Consider the following 25,123-nt stretch of genomic DNA (forward strand, 5'->3'; position numbering starts at 1 on the left):
CCATAACAGTCTGGACAATGAACAACACCTATGTTCATAAGAGGTACCATAAACAGCAAAGCTAATGAAAATTCAAGTTTTGGAGGTCCTGTCTCTGAATATCCACGTGAACTTTGAGCAACTACACAATTTGTGCCCATCTCTAACTTAAAACTTAATTCTGTAAAGTGTATTCTAACTAAATATGATTGTGACTACAAAGACGGCAAAAACACTGATTTGGGAGAGATTACATGAGTAAACCCTGTCCTTCCCAAATTACGGAGGCAAATAAATATAAGCCTATATCATCTTCACCTAAAAATTGATTAAAATCTGCCAAAACATGAGAATATAACTGATTGGAGGAGGGAGTTATATCCCACTAATCAATCCACACAAATTGTTTTAAGTTATTTATGTACAAATCCAATAAAGAAAACAAAGTACACACTGACAAATATAGTGATGGTATCTCACAGCATGAGGTGAATCTCTTTAACAGGTTTCAGAGCAAAAATCCTTGCTCCACACTGAACTCTATCAATCTCTTTGACCTCAGTTTTCATATCTAGAAGTTTTCATATCACCTATCCTAAAAGCCCCTTGCCTCCTTGATCTTCACGTCTGATAGAATTTCAATTGACAATGACTGTCCTTAGCTTCCCCTAGAGGGGAATGACAATATAATAAAAAGCACACAAGCAAAGGCTAGGTTGTAGACGTACAATGACCCAGGTTAAGATTCTGCTCCATTTATTATCGAGTGCAATGCTGGATGATTCAACTTCTCTGATTCTGCTTCAGAAGATACCACTTCTTAAGATACAACTCACCTTTCAGGACTACAGGTAGAATTTTTAAATGTGAAAATATGTAGAAAAGTGTCTAACACAGAGTCTGGCACATAAATGATCCTTAAATGTTAGAGCCATTTCCTTCCTACTCTTGTTCTTGACCTCACTGTTAGTAACTATCTGCTGATACATCAACGTGTAAATAATATTAAAATACTAATATGTACAAATTTTAACAGGTTTTAATATTCTTTCACTGAACTTTGAAACATTTTTGTTTGGAGGGAAAAAATACTGCAAATTCAAATTAAAGAAAACTTTTGAAAATGTGGTAACTTGTTTGAAAACAAATTAGGAAGCAAGGCTGCAATTGAGACGCGGTCTAAGTTTTCATTCTCTACATTTTATAATAAAGAATAATAATATTGATTTCTTTAGAAACAGAAGATCCTGTTTATAAAATTAATAACTCCCTCTGAAGTTGTATATTTTTAAATATTTCTAAAATGAGATTAAATATGAAGCAATCTTTTATTTCTGGCTTCTCCTTGAAATTATAATAATTTGATGGCAGAGACAGGTAAAGATATGAGTCATGGTAATCTTGGATTCTGGGCATAATTCTATCTCAAATTCTGGTATGTATAATTATTCTCATGCCACTTAGTTACCATGCTACTTAACCTATAAACTGGAGGTGGGGGAACGTAGTGAGGAGTTAGCCTCAAACTCTCAATCTCTATTTCAGCTGAAAAATACTATCTGTCTTAGTACTCTCTAAGTATCACTATATATCCAACATGAAAAGGACATAAAAGACAACAGTGACTGTCAATCAAATGGAGACATTTTTCATTGACACAATGTGGTGATGGGAGTGGGCAGTGAGGAGGTAGTATACTACTATCTAGTGGGTAGAAGCAAGAAACAATGCTAAAAAAAAAATTCCTACAATGCACAGAACCTCTGTACCCCTCCCCCCAAAAAAAGACCCCAGAATTATCTGGCCCCAAATGCTGATAATACAAGGTTAGAAAACTTGAAATGTAATCACTGATCAAACAGAGCTTACAATCTAGAAAGTAAAATTAATTTGTAAATATAATCTGTAAACATGAAGTCAGAATAAGAATTTTATTGTCCAAACACCACTGCATGTTTAGGCATCAAGAGAGGTAAACTATGATCTTTTTCATAAAACCATATCTAGAGACTAAACATAATTCCATTGGTTCCACAATAAAATCAGCATCCCACTACAGGGCGCACAATATCACAATTTAACTACTGAATGAGAAACTTCCAATATTTATTCTTGAAGGAATACATACAAAAAAGAAAGGCTAAAATATGTATCTGAATTTACAGTGATCACATACAGCTTTTTTATTAAATTTGATATTAGTTACTGTGCATGAAGGGATTAATATAGTAGGATACACCTGGGATCCCAGCAACTAGGGAGGCTGAAGCAGGTGGATCACAAGTCTGAATCCAGCTTCAGCAACTTAGGGAGACCCTCAGCAACTTAGAAAGACTCTGTCTCAAAAATAAAAAGTAAAGAGGACTGGGGTTGTAGCTTAATAATAGTAAAGCAACCTTGGGTTCAACCCCTAGTACCAAAAAAAGAAAACAAAACAAAAACAAAACCATGCATCAAGAAGTTTCTGGTACAATTCTAAACACAGACAACTGAATAAACATACAGTTCAAATTTCTCCACTTCAAAAGTTCTACAAACAGATACGTTGGATTGAGTTTGATGGTATTTGCTTTCAACCACTACAAAGAGATGAATAAGAAATAAGATATCATCAAAGAATCTTAGAGACTTTTGCTGCACATGATCACTTTGAATAATCCTACCTCACTCTGAAACAAAGTCCTGTAACTATCTATTAATCAAATTAATATTTTTCTTTGTGGTTCTTCAACTTACGTGTTGAATACTACCTCACTCTGAAACAAAATCCTGTAACTATCTATTAATCAAATTAATATTCTTCTTTGTGGTTCTTCAACTTACGTGTGCAGCAAAATCACTTGAAGTACATGTTCAAAATATATTTTCTTGACCAAATCTGAAAGATTTCCATTTGGTACAGTGGTGTAGGCCTCAGGATCCTGAACTGACAATGAATTCCCACGTCATCCTAATGCATGTCATAAGTCTACAGACTATAGGCCGAGAAACAGAAGTGGGTTGTGCGGATGGAAGAGGTATTAGTAAAATAGCCAAATCATTAACATTCTATAGTTAAGACAGAATAATCCCAACAGATTCAATTTCTTTGTCTATTTAACTCCAAATTCCACTAAAATGCCTAAATTTGAACTGCCTTAGAGTATTTAAAGAAACATTGGAAAGTATAAGCCAAAAATGTATTTGTAATGTCTCCACAGTGGTTCTGAATATTTATCAACTTTTTTATATACTAGGAAGATAAAATTTCTTTCTGTCTACAGCAGGGAAAAGCTTCCATGACTAACATGAAATACTGAATATTCACTCATGTTTATATTGATTATTTTTGTCTCTCTCCATAAAAATGCAAGCTCTACAAGAGCAGAAATTTTTGTTCGTTTTGCTCACTAACAAATTACCAACACCTAGAATGTTCCTGTCTTGCCCCAATACGTGGTATTTAATGAATGTGACTCAGTAACTTTCTTACAAAGGAATGACTTTTTTGAATAAACCATGTTTCAATTATTCAAAGAGCCACAAGTATTCACAAGAACACATCATTATGTAGGTTGAGGTGCAAGCTGGGGTGGTATATAAAAAACCACCTAACCCAAAACCTGGCAGATAGTGGCCTCAGTATATATCAGTTCCTCCTTTCCTTTTTCCCAAAGCTAGGTGGCTTGTGTGAGATAATGTGTTGTATGTATATTTCCTTCAAAGCAATCTCTATAGTGGTTTTTCCTCCCCATTAATCCAATATAACATGTAATATGATGTTAAGATGATTTCTAATCAAGACATAAGGAATAAAATCTGCAAAAATCATGAAATTATAGGCAAAAACCAAATCTCTGGTTTATGAAAAACAAAAAAAGGCCCAGTCCCATTTTAAAACTAAAATTCAAAAACCACATACAGCATATATATGTATACAGTGTGTTTGTGTGTGGATACTCTTGACTTATATACACATTATATTCTGAAGATGCAGAAAAAAATACTGATTTTTAATCGCAGCATTTAAAATACTTCTCTAAGTTACTCAGGAGAAATGCATGGGCTTTTTTTTTTTTTTTTTTTTTTTTGTAGTGCTAGGGATGAAAACCAGGACCTTTTGCATACTAGGCAAGTGCTATAACATTGAGCTACATACCCAGCCCTTGAATATCTATTTTTCCCCTAATCAGAGTTCCAATGTAATAATGGCACACAGAAACACTTAATAAATAGTACATTGATGAATTAGATATTATAACGAATTGTGACAATGTAAATTGTTAGTTATCACTGAAACATCACATGACCAGTTTACCATAAAAATTTTTACTAACTTATATGAACTACTTTTTCAATGACTATTTTTTTTATATTTCCACTTTGCTTTATACATTATTACTCCACTCAGTGATTCAAGTGATCATAAGAATTTACAGTTTTTATGACTTTTTTACACTTACTGCTTTGTTTATCTTTCTACCTCTATAAGGCTGTATTATAAGCATTTCCAAAACAGGCAGGATGTGTTTGAGTCTTTCTTTAATCTCTGGAGACATGGTGGTTTATAAACAGTAGTTAAGAAATAATAATTGAGTGAACTAATGAAGGATTGCATCTATGATCAATGTGTATACATTTCTAATCAAGACATAAGAACCTATTTCATGTGTAACTACTGAAGGAATGCCTTATAAAGGGATTCCTTCAGTAGTTACACATGAAGTTAAAAGTTTATTTAAAAGTTTATTTCAAGAAATAGCAATTCAAGAATATTATTTTCTCCCTTTGACAATGTCCTGTCTTATTTCAAAGTTGCAAAAACTGATGTGTGATCAGTAACTCCAGCTCTAAGTACGCAAATGAACTCTAGTTCCTCGAGTCAGAAACATGAATGAAGCAATGGCTCCAATTCAACTGAGGTTGAAAATGCACACAAAATCAAACTTTTCATTCTTTTCCACATGACAGTAGTAGTACAGGTGAGTGAATATAATGAAGCACTGTCAAACTATCTCATCTGCTACTTCAGCCTTGAACATGATATAAGAATTCCTTCTTCACTTTAAGCTTCTACCCCAGCCTAAGCTCCTAGTGACCCACACCAGGACACATAAAAAAATTCACTCACACGATTTTCTTGTCTCCACCCGCTCTTCTTTTTCATTTACAAGTTGCTGCCAAAAAAATTCTATCAAATAATTTGTCTTCTCAAAAATGTGTATAACTTCCTTAAGGACAACTAATAAAATGCAAAACATTCTGCCCTGGGAGGTTCTAACAATCTGAAATCATCCTTTACCACTGTATATATGCTATTGCAATAGGGGGTTCTAAACATAAAACAGTAATAAAATCTTCACAACCTTGAAAATATCACTGTCCCTTACAGACATGGAAACTAAGTATTTTAAGTATTTTCCCAAAACCACAAAAGTAGAACATGAGAAACTTGAAATTAAAACATAGGTATGATCCAAAATGTGCAGTTGATTTCCTAAAAAGAAATACATATTACACAGTTCAACTTTCTTTTTCAGGTAAAAGAAAAGGAAATATATATTTATAACATACAACGGATTTTGCAAACACAACATCATTCAAGTTTCAGAATAACCAATAAAAGCTGCATTACAATTAATTATGTACCAATATGGAATTCAAAGCTTAGAAGTCTTAAGAAACCTTCCCTGTGTCACACAGCAGTAGTAGCAGGCAAAGCCAGGCTTACTTCTATAGTCATGCTCTTTTTAAATTTCCATGATATCTCATACTTCTCTAAACTCAATTTTTTCTTTGCCTAAATCCTTTAAGAGAGCACTTTTTTCCATAATGGATTAGATAATAAATATTTTAGGTTTTGGGGAACATGTAGTTTTTGTCATATCTACTGAATTTTGACACTGGTGCATCAACACTGTCTAAACAACTGTAAATAAACAAGTGTAGCCATGTTCCAATAATTCTATTTATAAAACAAACAGGAGGACAGATCTGTTCTGCTTGATTTTTGTTCTTATATTCTTTTCAGCATGAATACCTTCCTGATTCTCATATTCATCCTAATTCATCTTTAAGTTCTTATGTACTTCTCTACCATACCATCTATCTACTCAGACAATAAACTATCATTCACTTAACTTATATCAACAATGAAACGTTCAACTTTCCATAGTTGCCTCATGTAAACTAAGTACCTAAGTTGGGTTCAAATACGAACACACAATGGCTTGTACGTTTATGTTAGGCCTAAGACTAGCACAGGTTGTACATTAAATACTCAATGGCTAATTCATTTAATTTATAAAGTATAGTCTTAAACTAAGATAATTTTACAAGAGCAGAAAATTATGTTTTCTTCCACCTTGAATACTGCTGCATATTATTAAAACATTTTCTTTATGAGAAAAGTAAAATAATAAACTACATCAAGACTTACTAGAATAGGAAGTAGCATCCATCTTTCCAACTTTAACTGGAGAACCAATGCTTTTCATCTCAAGGCCAACTTCATTCCAAATTGGTTCCAGTTTTTTACAATGGCCACACCATGGTGCATAAAACTAGCCAAAGGGGGAAAAAATCACTAAAAATGTTGTACTACTGTAACTATCAATCTTAATATTTAAAGAATCTCTTTGATTAAATAATCTGCTAATAATCTATTTGGAACTAAATGTTTAAATATATTTCCTAAATGGTTATGCAGCAAAATATAAAAGACACACAGAAATCTAGATAGGCTAACTCCTAAGTCATACCTCAAATATAATACTAACTTAAGTTCATTTTAATAGATTATTGATACCTATTTAAAACAGATACATGAATTTTAATAAAATGCCTTTGCTTCCAAGTGAATGTATCCATGTTCTTCAAAAAAAAAAAAAAAAAGAAAGAAACCAGTAAATAAAAATGCATATGCCATACCATGTGCACATCCAAATGTTAATGATAAACAATCTATTTTTATTACAAAAATCCCAACAAAGTGAGTGCCTTTGCTAAGTTTATTGTATCTACTGGCAAGATACAGGAGACCATTACGACAATTGGCTTAGCATTGGAATTCAAAGCTTAGAAGCCTTAAGAAACCTTCCCTGTGTCACACAGCAGTAGTAGCAGTAGTGACAAGTCTGACTGATAAAACTAAAATCACAGACCAGAATCAGCAAATGGTGGGGGTAATACTTAGAACTCAAGCTAACAAACTGCTTATTGCATTTTCATGAAGTAATATTTCTTTTTAAATTTTTACCATGGGAATGTTAAAATATACAAAAGGAGAAAAAACTGAACAGTGGATTCTCATATCCCATCACATAGCTTCAATAATCCCCAAATCTATCATCTTTATTTCATTTCTTTTGCAGCTACTCTACTTTTGCTGAGGCATGTTAAAACAAATCTTCAATGTCACGAGGTTAAAATTTATTCCAAACTAGAAAGTGAGGAAAGGATGCTAAATATTTAATTTTGTTCACTATTAAGATCAAAGTATGGCTGAGCATAGTGGCGTACACCTGTAATCCCAGCAGCTCAGGAGACTGAGGCAGAATTCCAAGTTCAAAACCAGCCCTAGCAAAAGCAAGGCACTAAGCAACTCAGTGAGACCCTGTCTCTAAATAAAATACAAAATAGGGCTGGGGATGTGGCTCAGTAGTTGAGTACCCCTGAGTTTAATCCCCAGAATCCAAAAAAACAAAAAGGATGAAAGTATGACTGTGACTAAATGATATTAATATATTCAATATCTTGGAAAACAAGAAGAAACGAGTGAATTCTGTAATAAAATCATGTCATAATCTCCTAAAGACATAATCTATAAATTTACCTCATTATAAGATAGGGTACTAGCTTCCCATCTTAATACTCTCACCCCCAAAATTTCAATAAAATAAGTCCCTTAAACCTTAAAGCTCTAAGGTTCATTTTAACAGAAAAACCAAAACAATACTATCTGCAAAAACAAATTAAGAAGATACATAAGTACTAACTATATATTGCCTTCTTTGGGTGAAAGAGAATAAAAAAGAGTCTTTAAAATGGTCGGGGCAGGTAATTAACATAAAATTTACATACTCACATCTATAAGCCAAATGTCATCTTTTCGATTTTCTTTAAACCTAAAAACAAAAGCAGATCTCTGATTTTTATGTTTGTGTTCACTTTACAAATGTATCATAAGGGTAGGGATAATAAATTGATAAATATAGAAACATGAAACAAATTCTTTCAATAAATGTGTGTAAAATTTTTCCTCAGTGACCTCCACATCTTATCCTATCCTTTGAATTTTTAAAAAGAACCACTCAAAGAAGAGGAATAAAGAATTCAACAACAACAAAAAAAGTAGAACTAAGGTTTTTCTGGGAAAAATACAAATGTAATTGGTTTTCCTCATCTGTGGATCACTAACTAAGACCTGAAAATACTTGGTGGGACGCAGGATAGAAAACTGCCTCTCCAATTCTGTAATGAGCATGTGCAGGTTTTCTTAGCTTTCTTTAATTTTCTTTTTTTTTACACTCTTAAGTCTACAGAACGGTTTGTCTGATGGAAGAGAGAACCCTAATGCCAGAATAATAGTTGAGTACCCCTGAGTTCTTGCTATAGCAAGCTCAAATTGTTTCAGACAGTTTTGATCATCTGACAGAGTGTTGCTTGCAAGGTTTTCTTCTCTTGAAATTATACCCTAGACAACAGAAAATAATAACTACTTATATGACATTTACATTAAATACTATAAATAATTTAGATGATATAAACTATATAGGTGGATGTGCACAGAGCACCGTACCACTTATATAAGGTCCCTAAGCATCCAGATTTTCTTATCTACAAGGAGTTGTAGAACCTATCCCCATGGATACCAAGGGATGACACTGTATACCTAAGTTCTTCACCCTTTTATTACATTTTATACCTCTAGAGAAAAGTTAATATAGCAAAGCCTAAGTTTGCTATGCTTGGAAAATCCTGTTTACAAACTGGCGGTTTTTAATCTGTTGTTTTTAATCTGAGAGGTTGGATTCTAGGAGGGTTCCCATCATTTCCTGATGGCTCAGTTTTAATGTTTGAGAAAAGTACCCAATTGATACTGCATTGAAATAACTCAGTAAATGTGTAGTCCAGGCGGGGGTAAAGTTGTACATTGTCATCAGCTGTCCATTAAAATGTTCAACCATCCCTATGAATTGGAGTGATCTGGAGCATAGAGAGTGTACTGTATGCCCAAGATCTGTCCCACCAATGTATAAGCTGAGCCATCAGATACAGTAATCTTGAGAGAATGTGAACAAGAAGCAAATGTGGTCATGTCAGGATCTAGATAGTGTGGCTCAAGCTAGTGGAACGCATGTGGATGGCTAAGGCAAATCCAGAGAAGCATCAATTCCAGTTGGGATCCAGAGCACTATTAATGGAATAAGGGGTCCAGTGTTCTCTATTTGGTAAGAATACCCTCACCCATGAGCTTGAGGAATCTGTCCCTGGGGAAGTACTTTTAGCTTTGATCATGGTGAGACAAGTGGAACACCTTTTCAATGCTGTTTTGGTGCCTTCTCAAAATAATGGCATTCCATGCTTGGTCCAGAATCTTACCAGAATCTTCATGGCCCCTGTCTTACAGATCCAGGAAACAACTGATGGCACATGTGCTTACTCTACTGTGAGGAACCAGTTTCCACATTTATCTCATAAGCATGTTATGCTCTTGGTGTAGGGGCCTTTCCAGTAAGCATCTACACAGCTAATGGAATGATCAGCAGGAGCACAACTCCTCCTTCCTCCTCAGACAGTCAGCACTGCCAGGATAAGCTGAAAACTGTAATGACACACCCCATTGGGTATCACTAAATTCAATAAGGTTACTTCTTTGTACCTAATTGTTTTCCTCAGCACCAGAAAGTTTCTATAAGCAATCTGCAAGTACTCCCAAGATCCATCAGCATGCCTGGTACACATAGGATCTTAGGTGTTTTGCTCTTCTGTAACAACACTGTGCTCAACTGATCAGCCTGAACACCACACTGATTCTGTCATGCATCAGGTTTTCAGGAGGTAAATTAGGACAATCAGCTAGACTGGAAGTAATAATCAAGCCTTTATTCACTTACTTTCACAATGTGAGCCAAGAGACATAAAAGAGGTGCCAACTCCTCAGTGTACCATTTTAATACATGAAAGAGCACTAACAGAGAATCAGGTTGATGCAGCAGACAGGGAAATTCATCTCACTGCTGAGAAGAGCTGAACAAAAGGGTTCTGCCTCTTTATGAGTGACTATTGATGAGGAGGTCTTGGCAAAAGTGTCTGAGAAATGCCTCAGATGAAGCCCCAAATAAAGAGGTCTCCACACAGAACTGGGCTAGGAGCACACATATACATATGAACATGGTTGGCCCAGGAGGTCTGAATCCTTGATTACAAGACCCTCCAGAGACTGCAATAAACTGTGCAACTAAATTTGGTGTGGGGAGGGCACCTTCCACCTGTGGCTTGGCAGGAAAGGCATTGCTGTCACCTTCACTCAAGCCAAATCACACATAGGATTTTTATTTGGAGCTAGACAGCTCACCCACTATAAGCAAGGCCTTGTGATTAAGGCTGATACTATGAAAATAAACACTAAGCATGGTGGTGCATGCCTGTACCTCCAGGCTCAGGTGGCTGAAGCAGGAGAATTGTGAGTTCAAAGCCAGCCTAAACAAAAGCGAGGCTCTAAGCAACTCAGTGAGACCCTGTCTCTAAATAAAATAAAAAATAAGGCTGGGGATATGGTCCAGTGCCCCTGAGTTCAATCTCCAGTACACCCCTCCCCCAAAAATGAGAAAGTAAATTCCAGTACCCACTCTATATGATTAGAGCACAAAGAAATAAATACAAGGTAAAATGATGTTTGCCAGTTTTCTGATCTTTTAACTATTAGTAAAAATATTTGGGGTACATATATAGTATTTAGAACAATTGCTGAAAAAAAAAAAGTAGCAACATATAAACACTGGTCATTACTGCCCCTATCATTAAAAGAAAAGATTCACATGCAAATATTTAGATAAAAGCTCAAGTTTTTAAAGTTAAAATAACAGTTTAAATATATATATACTCACGAGTCATCTAAATCTTGTACAACACTTTTACAAAAAGCCATATCGAGCAAAATAACTGCAAAACAAAAAGAGAAGACAAAATTCAATGATTTATCATTTGCCTCTTACCATATGTTTAGTCACCTATAAAATATCTTGATTCTTTGTTACGGTCTACCATGGATCAATGATTCATTCCAAGGATTGAGTGATGCAGAAGAATTACAGTGATACAAATGAATTACATCCATTTAACAGACATTTACTCTGCGTGAAATCATCCTGCAACTAGCAAATGCTATGTAGGCTAATCCACCTATGACATGGTGCCATTTTCTACGTATCTTTTTTTTTTTTTTTTCCACTACCTTCTGGATGTAGACAAAACTCGCTTCTCTTATTTTTTTTTCTTTTTTGCAAGCAATCACCTCTCTTCATTAAAAACTCCAAATGTTCTTGAAAATACGATTTTTAAAAAAAGGAGAGAGAGAAGAAACCAAAGCCGAGCTACCCCTCTGACACTCATTGCACACAGAATGGAGGCTGGCACACCGCAGGTTCTAATGGTGGCCGAATCATCGAGCAACGAGAGCCAGGGCGCCCTGGGAAAGGCTAACCAACACCATCAAGTCACGTCTCACAGCGCACAATCCTGGCGATCTGACCACGGTCAGTCCTTGACCCTCTCTCCCACCCCGGTGGTAACCACCCTTGAAGGTGACAAGGCAGACCCTCGAGCCAAGGCAAGGTCTGCCGGAACACCGGCATTCCCATGGCCCACCAATGGAGTCAGCGCTGCCCCTGCAGTAAAAAGCCAAGGAGCAGCAGCCGCATCTTCCCAACCCCCAGCGCCAAGTCTCCAGAACGCCGGTGCCAAAGCCCCTGAAGACATCCGCAGCGTCGGCCCCCGCGGCGACCCCGGCCCGCCAGGCCCAGCCTGGCCGCGCGCCTGGCCTCAGTGCACTTGTTACCTGTGGCGCAGAGCCCCAGGGCCGCCCGGCTCCCCAGACCCGCCACGCTCGCCATGGTGGGCTGCAGCAGCTCAGCGTGCAGGGGAGAGAAGACAACGCAGGTAACGACCGGACGCCTGCCGGGGGGAAAAAAAGGAGCCCACGCGGTGCGGAAGAAAAGCTCCGCACTCACACCGGGGGCGGGGCGCGTCAGCTCCGTTACCCTCCGAGCTCTCCGAGGCCTCTGCCGCGGAGCATGCGCGGCACTGCGACGCATGCGCATTCCACGGCGCAAGCGCGGTGGCATTCTCTGGGTTAATTTGCCCTGCGGCAGTTTACCAAAGCGTGGGAACCCGGCTAGGGGGCGCTCTCGGTGCAGATGGTGCGGGCCTCTGCAAGCTGGGGGGTGGTCGCCGGGGATGCCCGTCGAAGTTGAATTTATTAGATTATTTTATTTTCTACAGTGAGCGCACCTGCGTGGACAAAATTCATGGGAAATCATGCGTTAGCCTTGCGTGCCTGGAAAGTGGAAATCTGTGGGTTGCCGAGCTGTGCATCCGTCCGTGTTTTTTTTTTTTTTTTAATTGGTTGTTCAAAACATTACAAAGCTCTTGACATATCATATTTCATACATTTGATTCAAGTGGGTTAAGAACTCCCATTTTTACCCCGTATACAGATTGCAGAATCACATCTGTTACACACCCACGTTTTTACATACTGCCATCCTAGTGTCTGTTGTATTCTGTTGCCTTTCCTATCCTCTACTATCCCCCTTCCCTCCCCTCCCCTCCCATCTTCTCTCTCTACCCCATCTACTGTAATTCATTTCTCTCCCTTGTTTTTTTTTTCTCTTTTCCCTCACTTCCTCTTACATGTAATTTTCTATAACAATGAGGGTCTCCTTCCATTTCCATGCAATTTCCCTTTTCTCTCCCTTTCCCTCCCACCTCTCCTCCCTGTTTAATGTTAATCTTTTTCTCATGCTCTTTCTCCCTGCTGTGTTCTTAGTTGCTCTCCTTATATCAAAGAAGACATTTGGCATTTGTTTTTTAGGGATTGGCTAGCTTCACTTAGCATAATCTGCTCTAATGCATCCATTTCCCTGCAAATGCCATGATTTTGTCATTTTTTAGTGCTGAGTAATACTCCATTGTGTATAAATGCCACATTTTTTTTTATCCATTCATCTATTGAAGGGCATCTAGGTTGGTTCCACAGTTTAGGTATTGTGAATTGTGCTGCTATGAACATCCATGTAGCAGTATCCCTATAGTATGCTCTTTTAAGGTCTTCAGGGACTAGCCGGAGAAGGGCAATAGCTGGGTCAAATGGTGGTTCCATTCCCAGCTTTCCCAGGAATCTCCATACTGCTTTCCAAATTGGCCGCACCAATTTGCAGTCCCACGTCCATGTGTTTTTAAGATGTATTCGAAATCGGAACATTGTTTGCAAAACGGGGACTCATAAAGCCGCAAGCTCCTTCAGTTGAACAACTAAAGGAACCCCTCTTTTATGGAATCCTGGAAAACTGAAGTTGAGCTTAAGATTTTTTTTTGTTGTTGTTTTAGATGATTTTTTTTTACTGTTTATGACTGAGGGAGTAAGTAAGGTACTTAGTATAGAGTATTATTTATATTGCTCTCAGTTTTTTTCCCCCATACATGGCCGTGATATATAAGAACGATAGTCTATTACCAGACAGTTCCTGCAGCTGTCACTACATATTACTTAAATGAAATTTTTATAGTACAAACAGTACCAAAGTATCCTTGAAATTCTTGCAACTTAAGAGAACAGCAGAAAGAGAGTAGGATGTCAACTGATTCACTCTACGTTCATAATTAAAACAGACAAACCTCTTTGAACAGTATTATAAGAAGTTTATAAGTTACACGCATCTGAGAACAAGCATCAAGTTTCACCCCTTATTGTATACAGCATGGTATTCAGTGCAGCCTCTCTCAGACTCAAATATGTATATATGCATAGATATATATTAAAAAGTACACGAAGAAAGTAAGGTGACTATTGAGGTGATGAGAGTGTTCTACAAGGTGATAAAATACCTAGATATATAGTGTAAGATTTGACATCTCTGGAGAAACCTAGTTGTGTGTGTGTGTGTGTGTGTGCATTCTCATCTATTTCAAAATTCACTGCCACAGCCTGTAAAAGAAAATATTTTCTCTTGAAACTTAATTCAAGCTGTTCAAAACAGTAAAACCCACTGGAGCTATACCTATGCCTTCCAATGGTATACCTATCTTTAACTATCTTTAAATGTGGCTAGTGTGGCAGAGTAACCAAGTATTTAATCTTAGTAAACTTGTAAACTGACACAATTTAGTTATTGGAAATAATTTTGTGGTTGGAACAACTAAGGTATGGGAATCTACTCCCTCCTCCCTCATTACTGGGAATTGAACTCCAGATCTTGCCCATACTAGGCAAGTTGTCTACTACTGAGCCATATCCCCAGCCCATTTTGTTTTACTTTTTTTGAATTAGGAATTGGCTAAGTTGCCCAGCTGGCCTGCAATTTGTAATGCTCCTGCCTCAGCCTTCTCAGTTTCTGAGATAACAGATGTGTGCCCAGCACCTTAAATATTATTTTCTACTGTAAATTTTATGAAATCTAAATACTAATCAAGAATTAGTATTTTGAAATTTTAGAGTCTGTAATGAAATGTGTTATAAATGTAAAATGTTGGGTTTTCATCTATTGAGTTAATAAAACATTGTATTGATTTCAACTTTACATTTTTTCTATTTGACTAATAAAAAACATGAAATTACATATGTGACTTGTGTTATATTTTCACTGCACATCACTAACCTAGGGAATCTGAAAATGGTAAAAAAAATTTGCATTAATCTGATAATGATCAAAACAAACTTTAGGATTCTTGTGCAGAAAATATATTAACTTTCCATATGGTAAAACTTTTACTAAGTAAGTTCTTAGTACTTACTCATCTGTCTCAAGTAGTGATGAATGCCCTTAATATTTAAAAGTTTTTATAATTGTGACAAGTGTTTTTTTTTTTTCTGAAAAAGACTTTCAGATGAACAATGGATGCATATATATGCTTTTTATATTTTGCATGCACATTGCTGTGGTCTAAATATCAAAATATCAAAATTTATATGTTGAATTTTTATTGCCTATGTAATTATAAGAGATGGGGACCAACAGGGGTAATAAATTCATGATAGTGGAACCTTCATGAATGGGGTTAGTGTCCTTATAAAAAAGGTTAAAAGGAGCATTCTAGTCCCTTTTCTGCTTCTACCTTCTGCTATCTGAAGACACAGCAAGAAAGTGCCACCTTGAAAGCAGAGAAGAGACCCAGTCTGCTGGCACCTTGATAATGAACTTGTCAGCCTCCAGCACTGATAAATATTATTTTTAATTATTTGTAAGTCACCCAATCTGAATTATTTTGGTGTAGTAACAGAAGCAAGGTAAGACTTACATCTTCTCCAAAAGGTGTGTATGAGGATATCTATAATAGAAAATTGTTTCTGTGAAAGACTAACAACTAAAATGTCCAATAGTAGGATGGATAAATTGTGTTGTTCTCCTATAGCTATAAGAACAAATGAACTTTTGTATAGGGAACTTACAATGATACATATTATAAATTAAATGTCAAGCAAGAAAAGCCATTTTATTATGATTTTATTTTTTATTTTTATCTATTTGTTTTGGGTCCAAGGGATTGAACTCAGGGGCACTTGACCACTGAGCCACATCCCCACCCCTATTTTGTATTTTATTTTGAGACAGGGTCTCACTGAGTAGCTTAGTGCCTCACTTTTGCTGAAGCTGGGTTTGAACTTGTGTTCCTGCTGCCTCAGCCTCCTGAGCCTCTTGGATTACAGAGGTGAGCCACAACAACTGGCATGATTTTATTTTCATAAGCTCAAAACTAGTGGAACAATAGCACTGAAATTCAGGGATTACAGGTAAATGTTGTTTCTCAATGTGGGTTTGTGGAAATGCATCAAACTCTTAGTGTTTGTGTACTTTTCTGTGTGTACACTCTAACAAGAACAGTTTAAAACAGAATAATAAATAAAATTGCTGGGAGCCATTAGCCAAGTAGGTATGACAATTTCCTTGCCAGCGTACCCCATGTTGCTGACATGTTGCAGTGACATTGAATGTAAGTGACCTTGCTCAAGGACCAAGGCAGATTAGGGTGTTCCCGGTTTTAAGATAATCTTGTTTAGGGCGTTCCCAGTTTAGGTTCCAGGTTTAAGGTTTAAGATTATTCCTGCTGGGAATAGGGCGTATCCTGCTGCCTGAGTTCCCCTTGAGTTCTCACGGGATTCAGACAGTATATTTTGGAGATAGAAGCCCAGTGGAGGTGGATTTGGGAGAGAACGCGGATTTGGGAGAGAACGTGGATTTCCCCAGAACGTGATTGTAGACGGCTGGTGTGAGTTCGGGAATAAAGAGTTGCTGTTTGAATCTACAAGCTGTGTGGTGGCTCGTGATTGTGTGCCCAGCCAGACTGCGGCATTTGTGCCCAAGACTGCGGCATAAAATGATTCAGGTTTATGTTTTTCAATAGAAAATATATAGTGTTCAATGGTGCTTCTCAAATTCTAGTATGCACTAGTTGTTACACAGCAAAGATTGAAAAGAGGAACAGTTTTATAAAAATGCATATAAAAACTTAAAAGTCAGAATTCTAAAATATAATGAAAATTGATTGAAGAATGAAAAAGATTTGAGGTTGGATAGGCATTAAAGAAGTTGAGTCAAAAGTTTGAAATTATCTCATAAGAGAACATTAGACCTGATTTCTAAGATGTCCATCTTTATGGAAAAAAAATTGTATATACTATACGTGTATACACACACACACTATATATATATATATATATATATATATAAAATTGGTTTGTGTTAGTCATGACATGCAAGAGATATAAAACCAATAGTAAGAGATTAATTATTAGGAATTGGCATACACTACTATGATGACCAACATGTCCTGTGTTCTGCCACCTGTAAGCTCCAGAACAAGGAAAGCAGATGATACAAATGAGTTCAAGTCCAAGCACCTGAGAACTGAGAGCCAGTGACGTTAAGACCTCGTCTGAATTCCAAAACCCAAGAACTGGCAGGAGGTAGGATGGCAAGAGAAGGTGTATGTCTCGGCTCAAGCAGAGGGAGTAAATTCACCTTCCCTTCATCATTTTGTTCTATTCAAGATGTATTCGGGTGATGCCCACCCACACTGGAGAAAGCCATCTGCTTTATTCAGTTCCTGATTAAAATGCTAAGCTCTTCCAGAAACATCTTCAAAAATACTCCCCAAAATAATGTTTTACCACCTATCTGGGTATCCTTTAACTCACTCTTGTTGACTCATACAATTAACTAGCAAATTATTGTTACAAACTCTATAAGAGCAGAAAAATGAAGAACATTCACCAGCTCATTCAATGAGGCGGCTATCAACTGGAACTATACCAGAAAAGGCATATGTGAGAAAGGAAATGATGCATGCGAAATTTCACAAACAAAAGCAGAAAACTTTCCCTCTAAAATACCATCAAACCATATCTAATGGTACCAAAAAGACAATACATCATGACTAAAGTATATTTTCCAGAAATACAAGCATGGTTTAACATTAGATGAAACGTTAAATGTAATTTTCTGTAGTAACCAATGAAAAATAAATCACTTAAGTAAGTGCAGTAAAATAATTTTTATATATTTAAATTTCTAATCATAACAGTAAAACTAGGAATAGGAAGTCAATTTTATAACATGCTGTGAAGGGTAATTTGCATCAGTTCTGGAACTGCCCAGAGCTGTTGTGCTTAATTTCCTGCATGACACTAGCCTCTAGTCAAGATCCCAAACATGCTAATTAATAAATAACATTGCTTTTGTAATCTTGGATTCAAAGAATTTCCAGTGTTTGCTTCTTTTGTTCTTCTGTTTTGTTTGCCTAATTGTCAGCATTGTTTATTAGAGTGAGACAGTGGACTTACATTTGGTATCAGTCAGACCTCAGAGAGTTCTATGGTTGGGGCTGATTTTGTTGTAGAAATATGGTAAGTAAGCAGTATTATATTTAAAAACCCAACTAAAATTCCACTTTGGAATCCCTAGTTCCACAGTGTTCTATGTATATGTAAGTAGTTCCTGATTCCAGACAGAAAGTGCACATACCTGTGACCCTTACAGAAAAAAAGATCTACATGCTCACCTGCTCTCTTTTCCAAACCACTTTCAGTGAGACAGTGATACTGTGATCCATATCATTGTTTCAACACTGTTGTTATATTGTATCCTTTTCCTGCAACTAATTGGTTGGTCAACATCCTTACTTAGAATCCTGTGAAGGTTTTTTTGAGCAATTGAACTGTTTTTGTATAACCAGCATTAGAAATGAGATTACTAAATAGATTCCTGGCTTATTCTTTGCCCAAAATATCACTTAGGTATTACTTAGAAAAAAATGATGCTGATAAACTGGATAAAACAGTACTATTTATAGACATAATTATCAAGCTATGCTTGGTTTGAAATAGCACAATCTTTAAAATTGTTATATATGACAACAGAATGCATTACAATTCATATTACACATATAGAGCACAATTTTTTACATCTCTGGTTGTACACAAAGTAGAGTCACATCCTTTGTGTCTTCATATATGAGCTTAGGGTAATGATGACCATCACATTCCACTGTCTTTCCTATCCCTATGCCCCCTCTCTTCCCCTCCCTTCCTTTTCCCCTGTCTAGAGTTCATTTAATCCTCCCATTCCCCTCATCCTTGCAGCATATTATGAATCAGAATCCTTAAATCAGAGAAATCATTCAGCATTTGGTTTTGGGGGATTGGCTAATTTGACTTAGTATTATATTCTCCAGCTCCATCCATTTACCTGCAAATGCCATGATTTTATTCTCCTTTAATGCTAAATAATATTCCATTGTGTATATATAGCACATTTTCTTTATCCATTCATCTACTGAAGGGTATCTAGGTTGGTTCCACAGTTTAGCTATTTTGAATTGTGCTGCTATGAACATTGATGTGGCTGTGTTCCTGTAGTATGTTGTTTTAAGTCCTTGGGGTATAGACCAAGGAGAGGGATAGCTGGGTTAAATGGTGGTTCCATTCCCAATTTTCCAAGAAATTTCCATATTGCTTTCCATATTGGCTGCACCAATTTGCAGTTTCACCAGCAATGTATGAGTGTACCTTTTTCCCAGCATCCTCACAAACACTTATTGTTGTTTGTCTTCATATAGCTGCCATTCTGACTGGAGTGAGATGAAATCTTGTAGTGGTTTTGATTTGCATTTCTCTAACTGCTAGTAATGATGAAAATTTTTTTCATGTATTTGTTGATTGTACATCATCTTCTAAGAAGTGTCTCTTCAGGTCCTTTACCCATTTATTGATTGGTTATTACTTTTGTGTGTGTGTGTTTTTGTTGTTGTTGTTGGTGGTGGTGGTGGTGGTGTTTAGCTTTTTGAGTTCTTTATATACTCCAGAGATTAGTGCTCTATCTGATATGTGAGGGGTGAAGAGTTGCTCCCAATATGTAGGCTCTCTATTCACCTCACAGATTGTTTCTTTTGCTGAGAAGAAACATTTTAGTTTGAGTTCATCCCATTTATTGATTCTTGATTTTAATTCTTGTGCCACAGGAGTCTTATTAAGGAAGTTGGGGCCTAATCCCATATGGTGGAGATTAGGGCCTACTTTTTCTTCTATTAGATGCAGGGTCTGTGGTTATATTCCTAAGTCCTTGATCCATTTTGAGTTGAGTTTTGTGCATGGTGAGAGATAGGCTGTTACTTTCATTTTGTTGCATATGGATTTCCAGTTTGCCCAGCACCATTTGTTGAAGAGGCTATCTTTTCTCCATGCATGTTCTTGTCACCTTTGTCTAATATAAGATAATTGTAATTTTGTGGGTTAGTCTCTGTGTCCTCTATTCTGTACCATTGGTCTACTAGTCTATTTTGGTGCCAATACCATGCTGTTTTTGTTAGTATTACTCTGTAGTATAGTTTAAGGTCTGGTATGGTAATGCCACCTGCTTCACTCTTCCTGCTAAGAATTGCTTTAGCTACTCTGGGTCTTCTATTTTTTTCATATTAATTTCATGATTGCTTTTTTTCTTTCTATGAGGAGTGTCATTGAAATTTTGATCAGAATTGCATTAAATCTGTATAGTGCTTTTGGAAGTATGGTCATATTGATAATATTAAATCTGCCTATCCAAGAGCAAGGTAGATCTTTCTATCTTCCAAGGTTTCTTTGATTTCTTTCTTTAGGCTTCTGTAATTTTCATTATATAGATCTTCACCTCTGTGAGAAACGAGCTCACCTGTGCAAACCCGTAGAGTGGACTAAGAGCATGAGGTACAGCCAAAATGAGGCTTCTCTCCAGTGGTCCTGCAGAGTGTGATGCCTGGGTGAGCAGGCACATCTAGAGCAGTTACAGTCAGTCAGAGTGCAAGGACCCTCCTTGGTTCCTCACTAGCTGAGTACTATGGGGGGTAAACAGTTTTCCCCAATGTCATCTAGGTTGTACTGTCTCCTATTGGGTTATTTAAATATTTCCTTATTTCCCACTGATTTTATTAACTCTTGATTGACATGTTGACTTCTTGTATAAGAAATTCCATGTTCTCTTATGCATTTCCTTCCCTTGATGTGAGAAGTGTGCTTTCAGAAAACGTCTGGTTCCTTTTTGTGAAATATTGATTTTAGGGACTGTATTATGGGCTGTATGTTTGCAGATTAGGTTGATCCCATGTGGGATGCCATTCATTCAGTAGACAGAGTGAAAAGTTTATATATATATATATATATATATATATATATATATATATATATATATATGGATTTTTAAATCAAACTGATTATATCTCAAATTATAGAAGAGAAAATAGTTTTCAGATTTAATATATATTAAATATATGTATATAATTTAATCTATTACACAATTAAATTAAATCTATTACACAATTAAATACATATAAAATTTATATGTATATAAATAATATGATTAAATTATATACATACTAATTTAATCTGTTACACAATTATGGTAATTTAGATATTATTCTGGAAAGTTTGAAATCTCTGAACACTGTTTCTACTTCAATAAAAGTACAGGAGTATGAATATACACATTTTAATCAAACTATGATTATATCTCAAATTATAGAATAGTGAATAGTTTTCAGATTTAAGTTTCAGTATCTACTATTTCCTATTTTTCCTAAAAAATAGAAATAAATTTTCTCTGGCTTTTTATGCTTAAGACCACTTTTAGAAACTTTCTCCACTTTGACATACTTCCAGTTACTCAAATGTTAAAATTCAGAAAGTGAAAGAATTTCAGTAAATATAGTACTTCAAGGATTAACTCTTGAATCTCTTTGCATGGGCCAAGTAGCATTGACATGTTTATTTTAATGAGCATCCTGTGTATTTTAAGTATTTCTAGTATTCTGTGGTGTGCCCACAAAGGGGTCTGGAAATGTGGAAGTCTTAGTCTTCTCAATGGCTATTTGGCATTTCTCCAGGGATTCTATAGGAGTATGTCCTAGTCATCTTTCTTCTGTAACCCTCACTTGACCACAGATACTGTGACATCATCTCTTCAATTTTCTATTAAATGTTTCAGAACATCATGATTCCCAGAGGAATATGTGGAAATTGTAATTTTGAATCATCCCAGCCATGACCAGGGACCATATTGATTAACACCAACCTGAAACGAATGGATTTCCTTTCAGATCCTCAGATTAGAAACCTTCCATAAACTGATTTAAGCTGATGACTAAAGGAAGACATCCAATTTATAGGGAGAACTGTACAGAGAAGATGTAAGAACTGGGGAAAAGTCATGTAGAGACTAGAGAGAATCAGAGGTTAAACAGACCCAGTTTATGACCCTTACTAGAACTTGCAAATGTTAATGAATTAAAGCAACTCCGCAATGGAAAGAAAGTTGGTCCCACGAGCCCCAGGGAGAAAAGGAGAGGAAGTGAGGTGGGTGTGAAGGTGAGACACCAAAGATCCACACTTTGCACACACTTGTCTCTTTGTCCTAGAAAATAAGACTATGGTTTCTGAATTAAAAATAGTGTTGTTTAGTAAGAACCCTTTTTTTTAAAAAAGGAAGGAAAATAAAGGAGATGGGAAGAACATGAATCTCATGGTGGTTGCTTAATATAGCAAAATTACAAATCTCCCTGCTTAAACACCTTCAAGTATTTCCTTGTGGTTAACAGGGGAGCAGGCAGGGAAGAGATGATAATGCGACACTCAGCAAAGGAGAGGAAGGGTGACCTTACAGTCAGACATTATACAACTTCAAGGTAGCTTTAAAGAAGCACTGATAGTATAGATTTCAATGGGGCTGTAGTGCTTCCCTAGTAGAATATTAAGGATTTATCATGTGGTTGAGACTATCTTATTCACAGTACAGGCTACCTTAATACTCAGAGGCTGAGGTCTTTATAGTTGGACTTTGCCAAATAAATCCTTATGCCTTTGAGGCAAGGAACATCACATGTTACAACTTAACCCTCCTAACCTTTCATTTGTTTTGAACTCGTTACTTTCCCTTATTGATGAGTAAACTAAGATTCAGGAAACAAATCTCCAAAAACTTTCCTGAAATGAAAATTAATCTAGGAGGTCTTCCAATTAGCCGTTTAGGTTCAGCCATTGAAAGGGAAATCATGCACCTGATTGCCTGGGTTTACTCCTTTCGCTTTGTGATGATTTCTGCCTCCTGAAAGCGAAGATGGATTTTATCAGCTTGGAAAAACATTTAGGTTCCAATATTTTTTTAGGAATAAGTGATTACTTCTGCTAAGACTGTGTGTCTCAGTATCAGAGAGCAAGGCTTGAACAATTCACTTCACCCATATATCTATCTGTATTTCCCAGGAAGGACCACAGACACATGTGAATGTAGCAATAACAAACCCCCTACTTGGTCCAGAATAACAATTTATGATGAAAAAAAAAAAAAGCCAGTCTTCTCAAGACAGGGGTTTGGGAACTGAAATCTTCTGGAATAATATTTTTTTGCCAAAAAAACCTACATGACTAAGCTTAAAAAATCAGAGAGAAAGCAGTGAGCAGTGGTTGCTATAGTACCCAGTACGCACCTGTCCTCTGGGAAGAAGAATGGAGAATAGTGTGCTGCCGCAGGGAAGCTGGCTTTAGGGCTCATTAAAGACACAGATGACAGGACATGCTCAGCTCTAAAAACGACAAACAGCTAGAGAAGTGTCCATCTGTAAATACTTTTATTACCATCAGCGCATAGAGAGTAGCCCAAACAGCAGGGTTTCAATACCTGTATTGTTTCAAAATCTGAACTGCATTTTACAGTCAGTGTGACGCAGTGTGCTTTGACTGCATCCGTAGAACAACAGTGAGGGACTGCTGTCATCACCTCGCCTGGGGAGAAATTCTATGCATCACATATACTTAAACCACAAAGAGAAATCCAGAAATGCCAAGGGCTTTATGTGTAGTGATTCAAATGCCACCATTTTAAGTCTACTTAAGATGTAAAGCAACACCTCCTGATTCAGTATTCTGAAAATGAGTACCTTTTTTAAATTCCTTCATACCTTTACAAATGTCAACCTTTTCAGAATTTTTTTCAGGCTAGAGGTCACAACCATTTAAGTACATGTCTTGAAAAAAACACTTGATAATTTTAGTCTCCATTCTCTGGATGTTTTCCATCTTATTTTTTTGCAGCTTGGCAGGACAGAGACAAAGTGTGTGAATGGCTGAATAGCTCCTTTGCCGTCACTTTCCTCAACCTGCTGATATTTTATGAAAATTTAGACTAAGATTTTATAGATAGTCTTCCTTTGATTTTTTTTAATAATTGGGTTTTTTTTTTTATCCCAAAATACTTTGTGGTATAATTTGACCAATCTTACTGCCCGTCTCTCTCATGGCAAATCATTTTAGTATTCTCTTCACGGATGTCTATGAATGGCTTCTTTACATACAAACATTTCTGAAACCTTGCATTGCCAAGATCATATTTTATGATAACAGTATTTGAAAAGGACTTCTGCTTGTGTGTACATACAGAATTTTCTATTCAACACTTTCTCCCTTAAATACATAAAAACATAATATTCTTTATTTTCTTGCATTCATTTTCATTGTTAGGTCTGATGTCTTTCTGATCCTGTTTCTCTGCAGGTGATCTGTAAAGAATCAAGACTGAATTATAAAAAGCTCTATATGTTTCTGTGTCTTTGACGTTCTTTAAATTTCACTATAGCGTTTCCAGACATGGGTTTTTCTCTGTGTATCCTGTTGGGCAGGCAGGCACACATGACAAGGAGACCCAAGTACACAGGCCCTCACTCACCTTCTTACCAGATGTCTTCACCTCGTTGCCCAGAACTTTGCAAGGGGTTCCATTTTTTCATAAGGAACACACAATATCCCGTGTCAATTCCCAATTAGAAACACCCTGTGTTGTAAGCTGTGTGGCTCTGTTGCTTTAGCTGAATATTTGAATCTGCAAAGGTCAACACTTGCTTCTGAAGGCCTTTTCCACCCTGGAACCTTGTGCTGGAGGGACGCCCCGTGGTAGCCTGACGTTGTGTAGGCTTGTCAGCTTTATTGCCACCCAACCACTTTTCTCCTTAGAGACCAACTAGCCTTAGTCACCACAGACACTTCATCCCACAGTTCTCTTAGGCCAAATACCACACATCTTATAACCAAGCAATATTTTTTTCACTGTATAATAGCTTCAATTATTTAAATGAAAATGTGTTTGGGCTGAGGCTATGGCTCAGTGGTAGCACACTTGCCTGGCATGTGTGAGGCACTGGGTTCAATTCTCAGCACCACATGTAAATAAATAAATGTCTATCAACAACTAAAAAGATTTTTTAAAAATATTTTTAAAAAAGAAAAAGAAAACATGTTTTACAAATAAATATAGGGAACAGCAATTCTAAAGGCTGTGTTAGGGCACACACCGATCAAAAGTATAAAAAATTAACGCAAGTCAGTTTTGAGAGTACCTTAAATTTAAAGTTGTTCAACATTTGAATTTTA

At 36.5% G+C, this 25,123-nt stretch overlaps 1 protein-coding gene across 1 annotated transcript in view; it reads right to left on the reverse strand.

Annotated features, from left to right (window-relative positions):
• Tmx3 (thioredoxin related transmembrane protein 3) overlaps positions 1–12,256 on the reverse strand; it is a 37,942-nt gene extending 25,686 nt beyond the window's left edge. The window contains exons 1-4 of the mRNA XM_046448616.2: positions 12,020–12,256; positions 11,070–11,124; positions 8,045–8,084; positions 6,398–6,521 (exon numbers count right to left, since the gene is read on the reverse strand). Coding sequence (XP_046304572.1) covers positions 6,398–6,521; positions 8,045–8,084; positions 11,070–11,124; positions 12,020–12,074 — 274 coding nt within the window. The 5' untranslated portion in view covers positions 12,075–12,256. The remainder of the gene's footprint in view (positions 1–6,397; positions 6,522–8,044; positions 8,085–11,069; positions 11,125–12,019) is intronic.
• Between the last annotated feature and the right edge of the window lie 12,867 nt (positions 12,257–25,123).

Source organism: Marmota monax, unplaced genomic scaffold, assembly GCF_021218885.2.
Source record: "Marmota monax isolate L192 unplaced genomic scaffold, Marmota_monax_Labrador192_F-V1.1 WCK01_AAM20220418_F8-fsc00060, whole genome shotgun sequence".
Classification (NCBI taxonomy): domain Eukaryota; kingdom Metazoa; phylum Chordata; class Mammalia; order Rodentia; family Sciuridae; genus Marmota; species Marmota monax.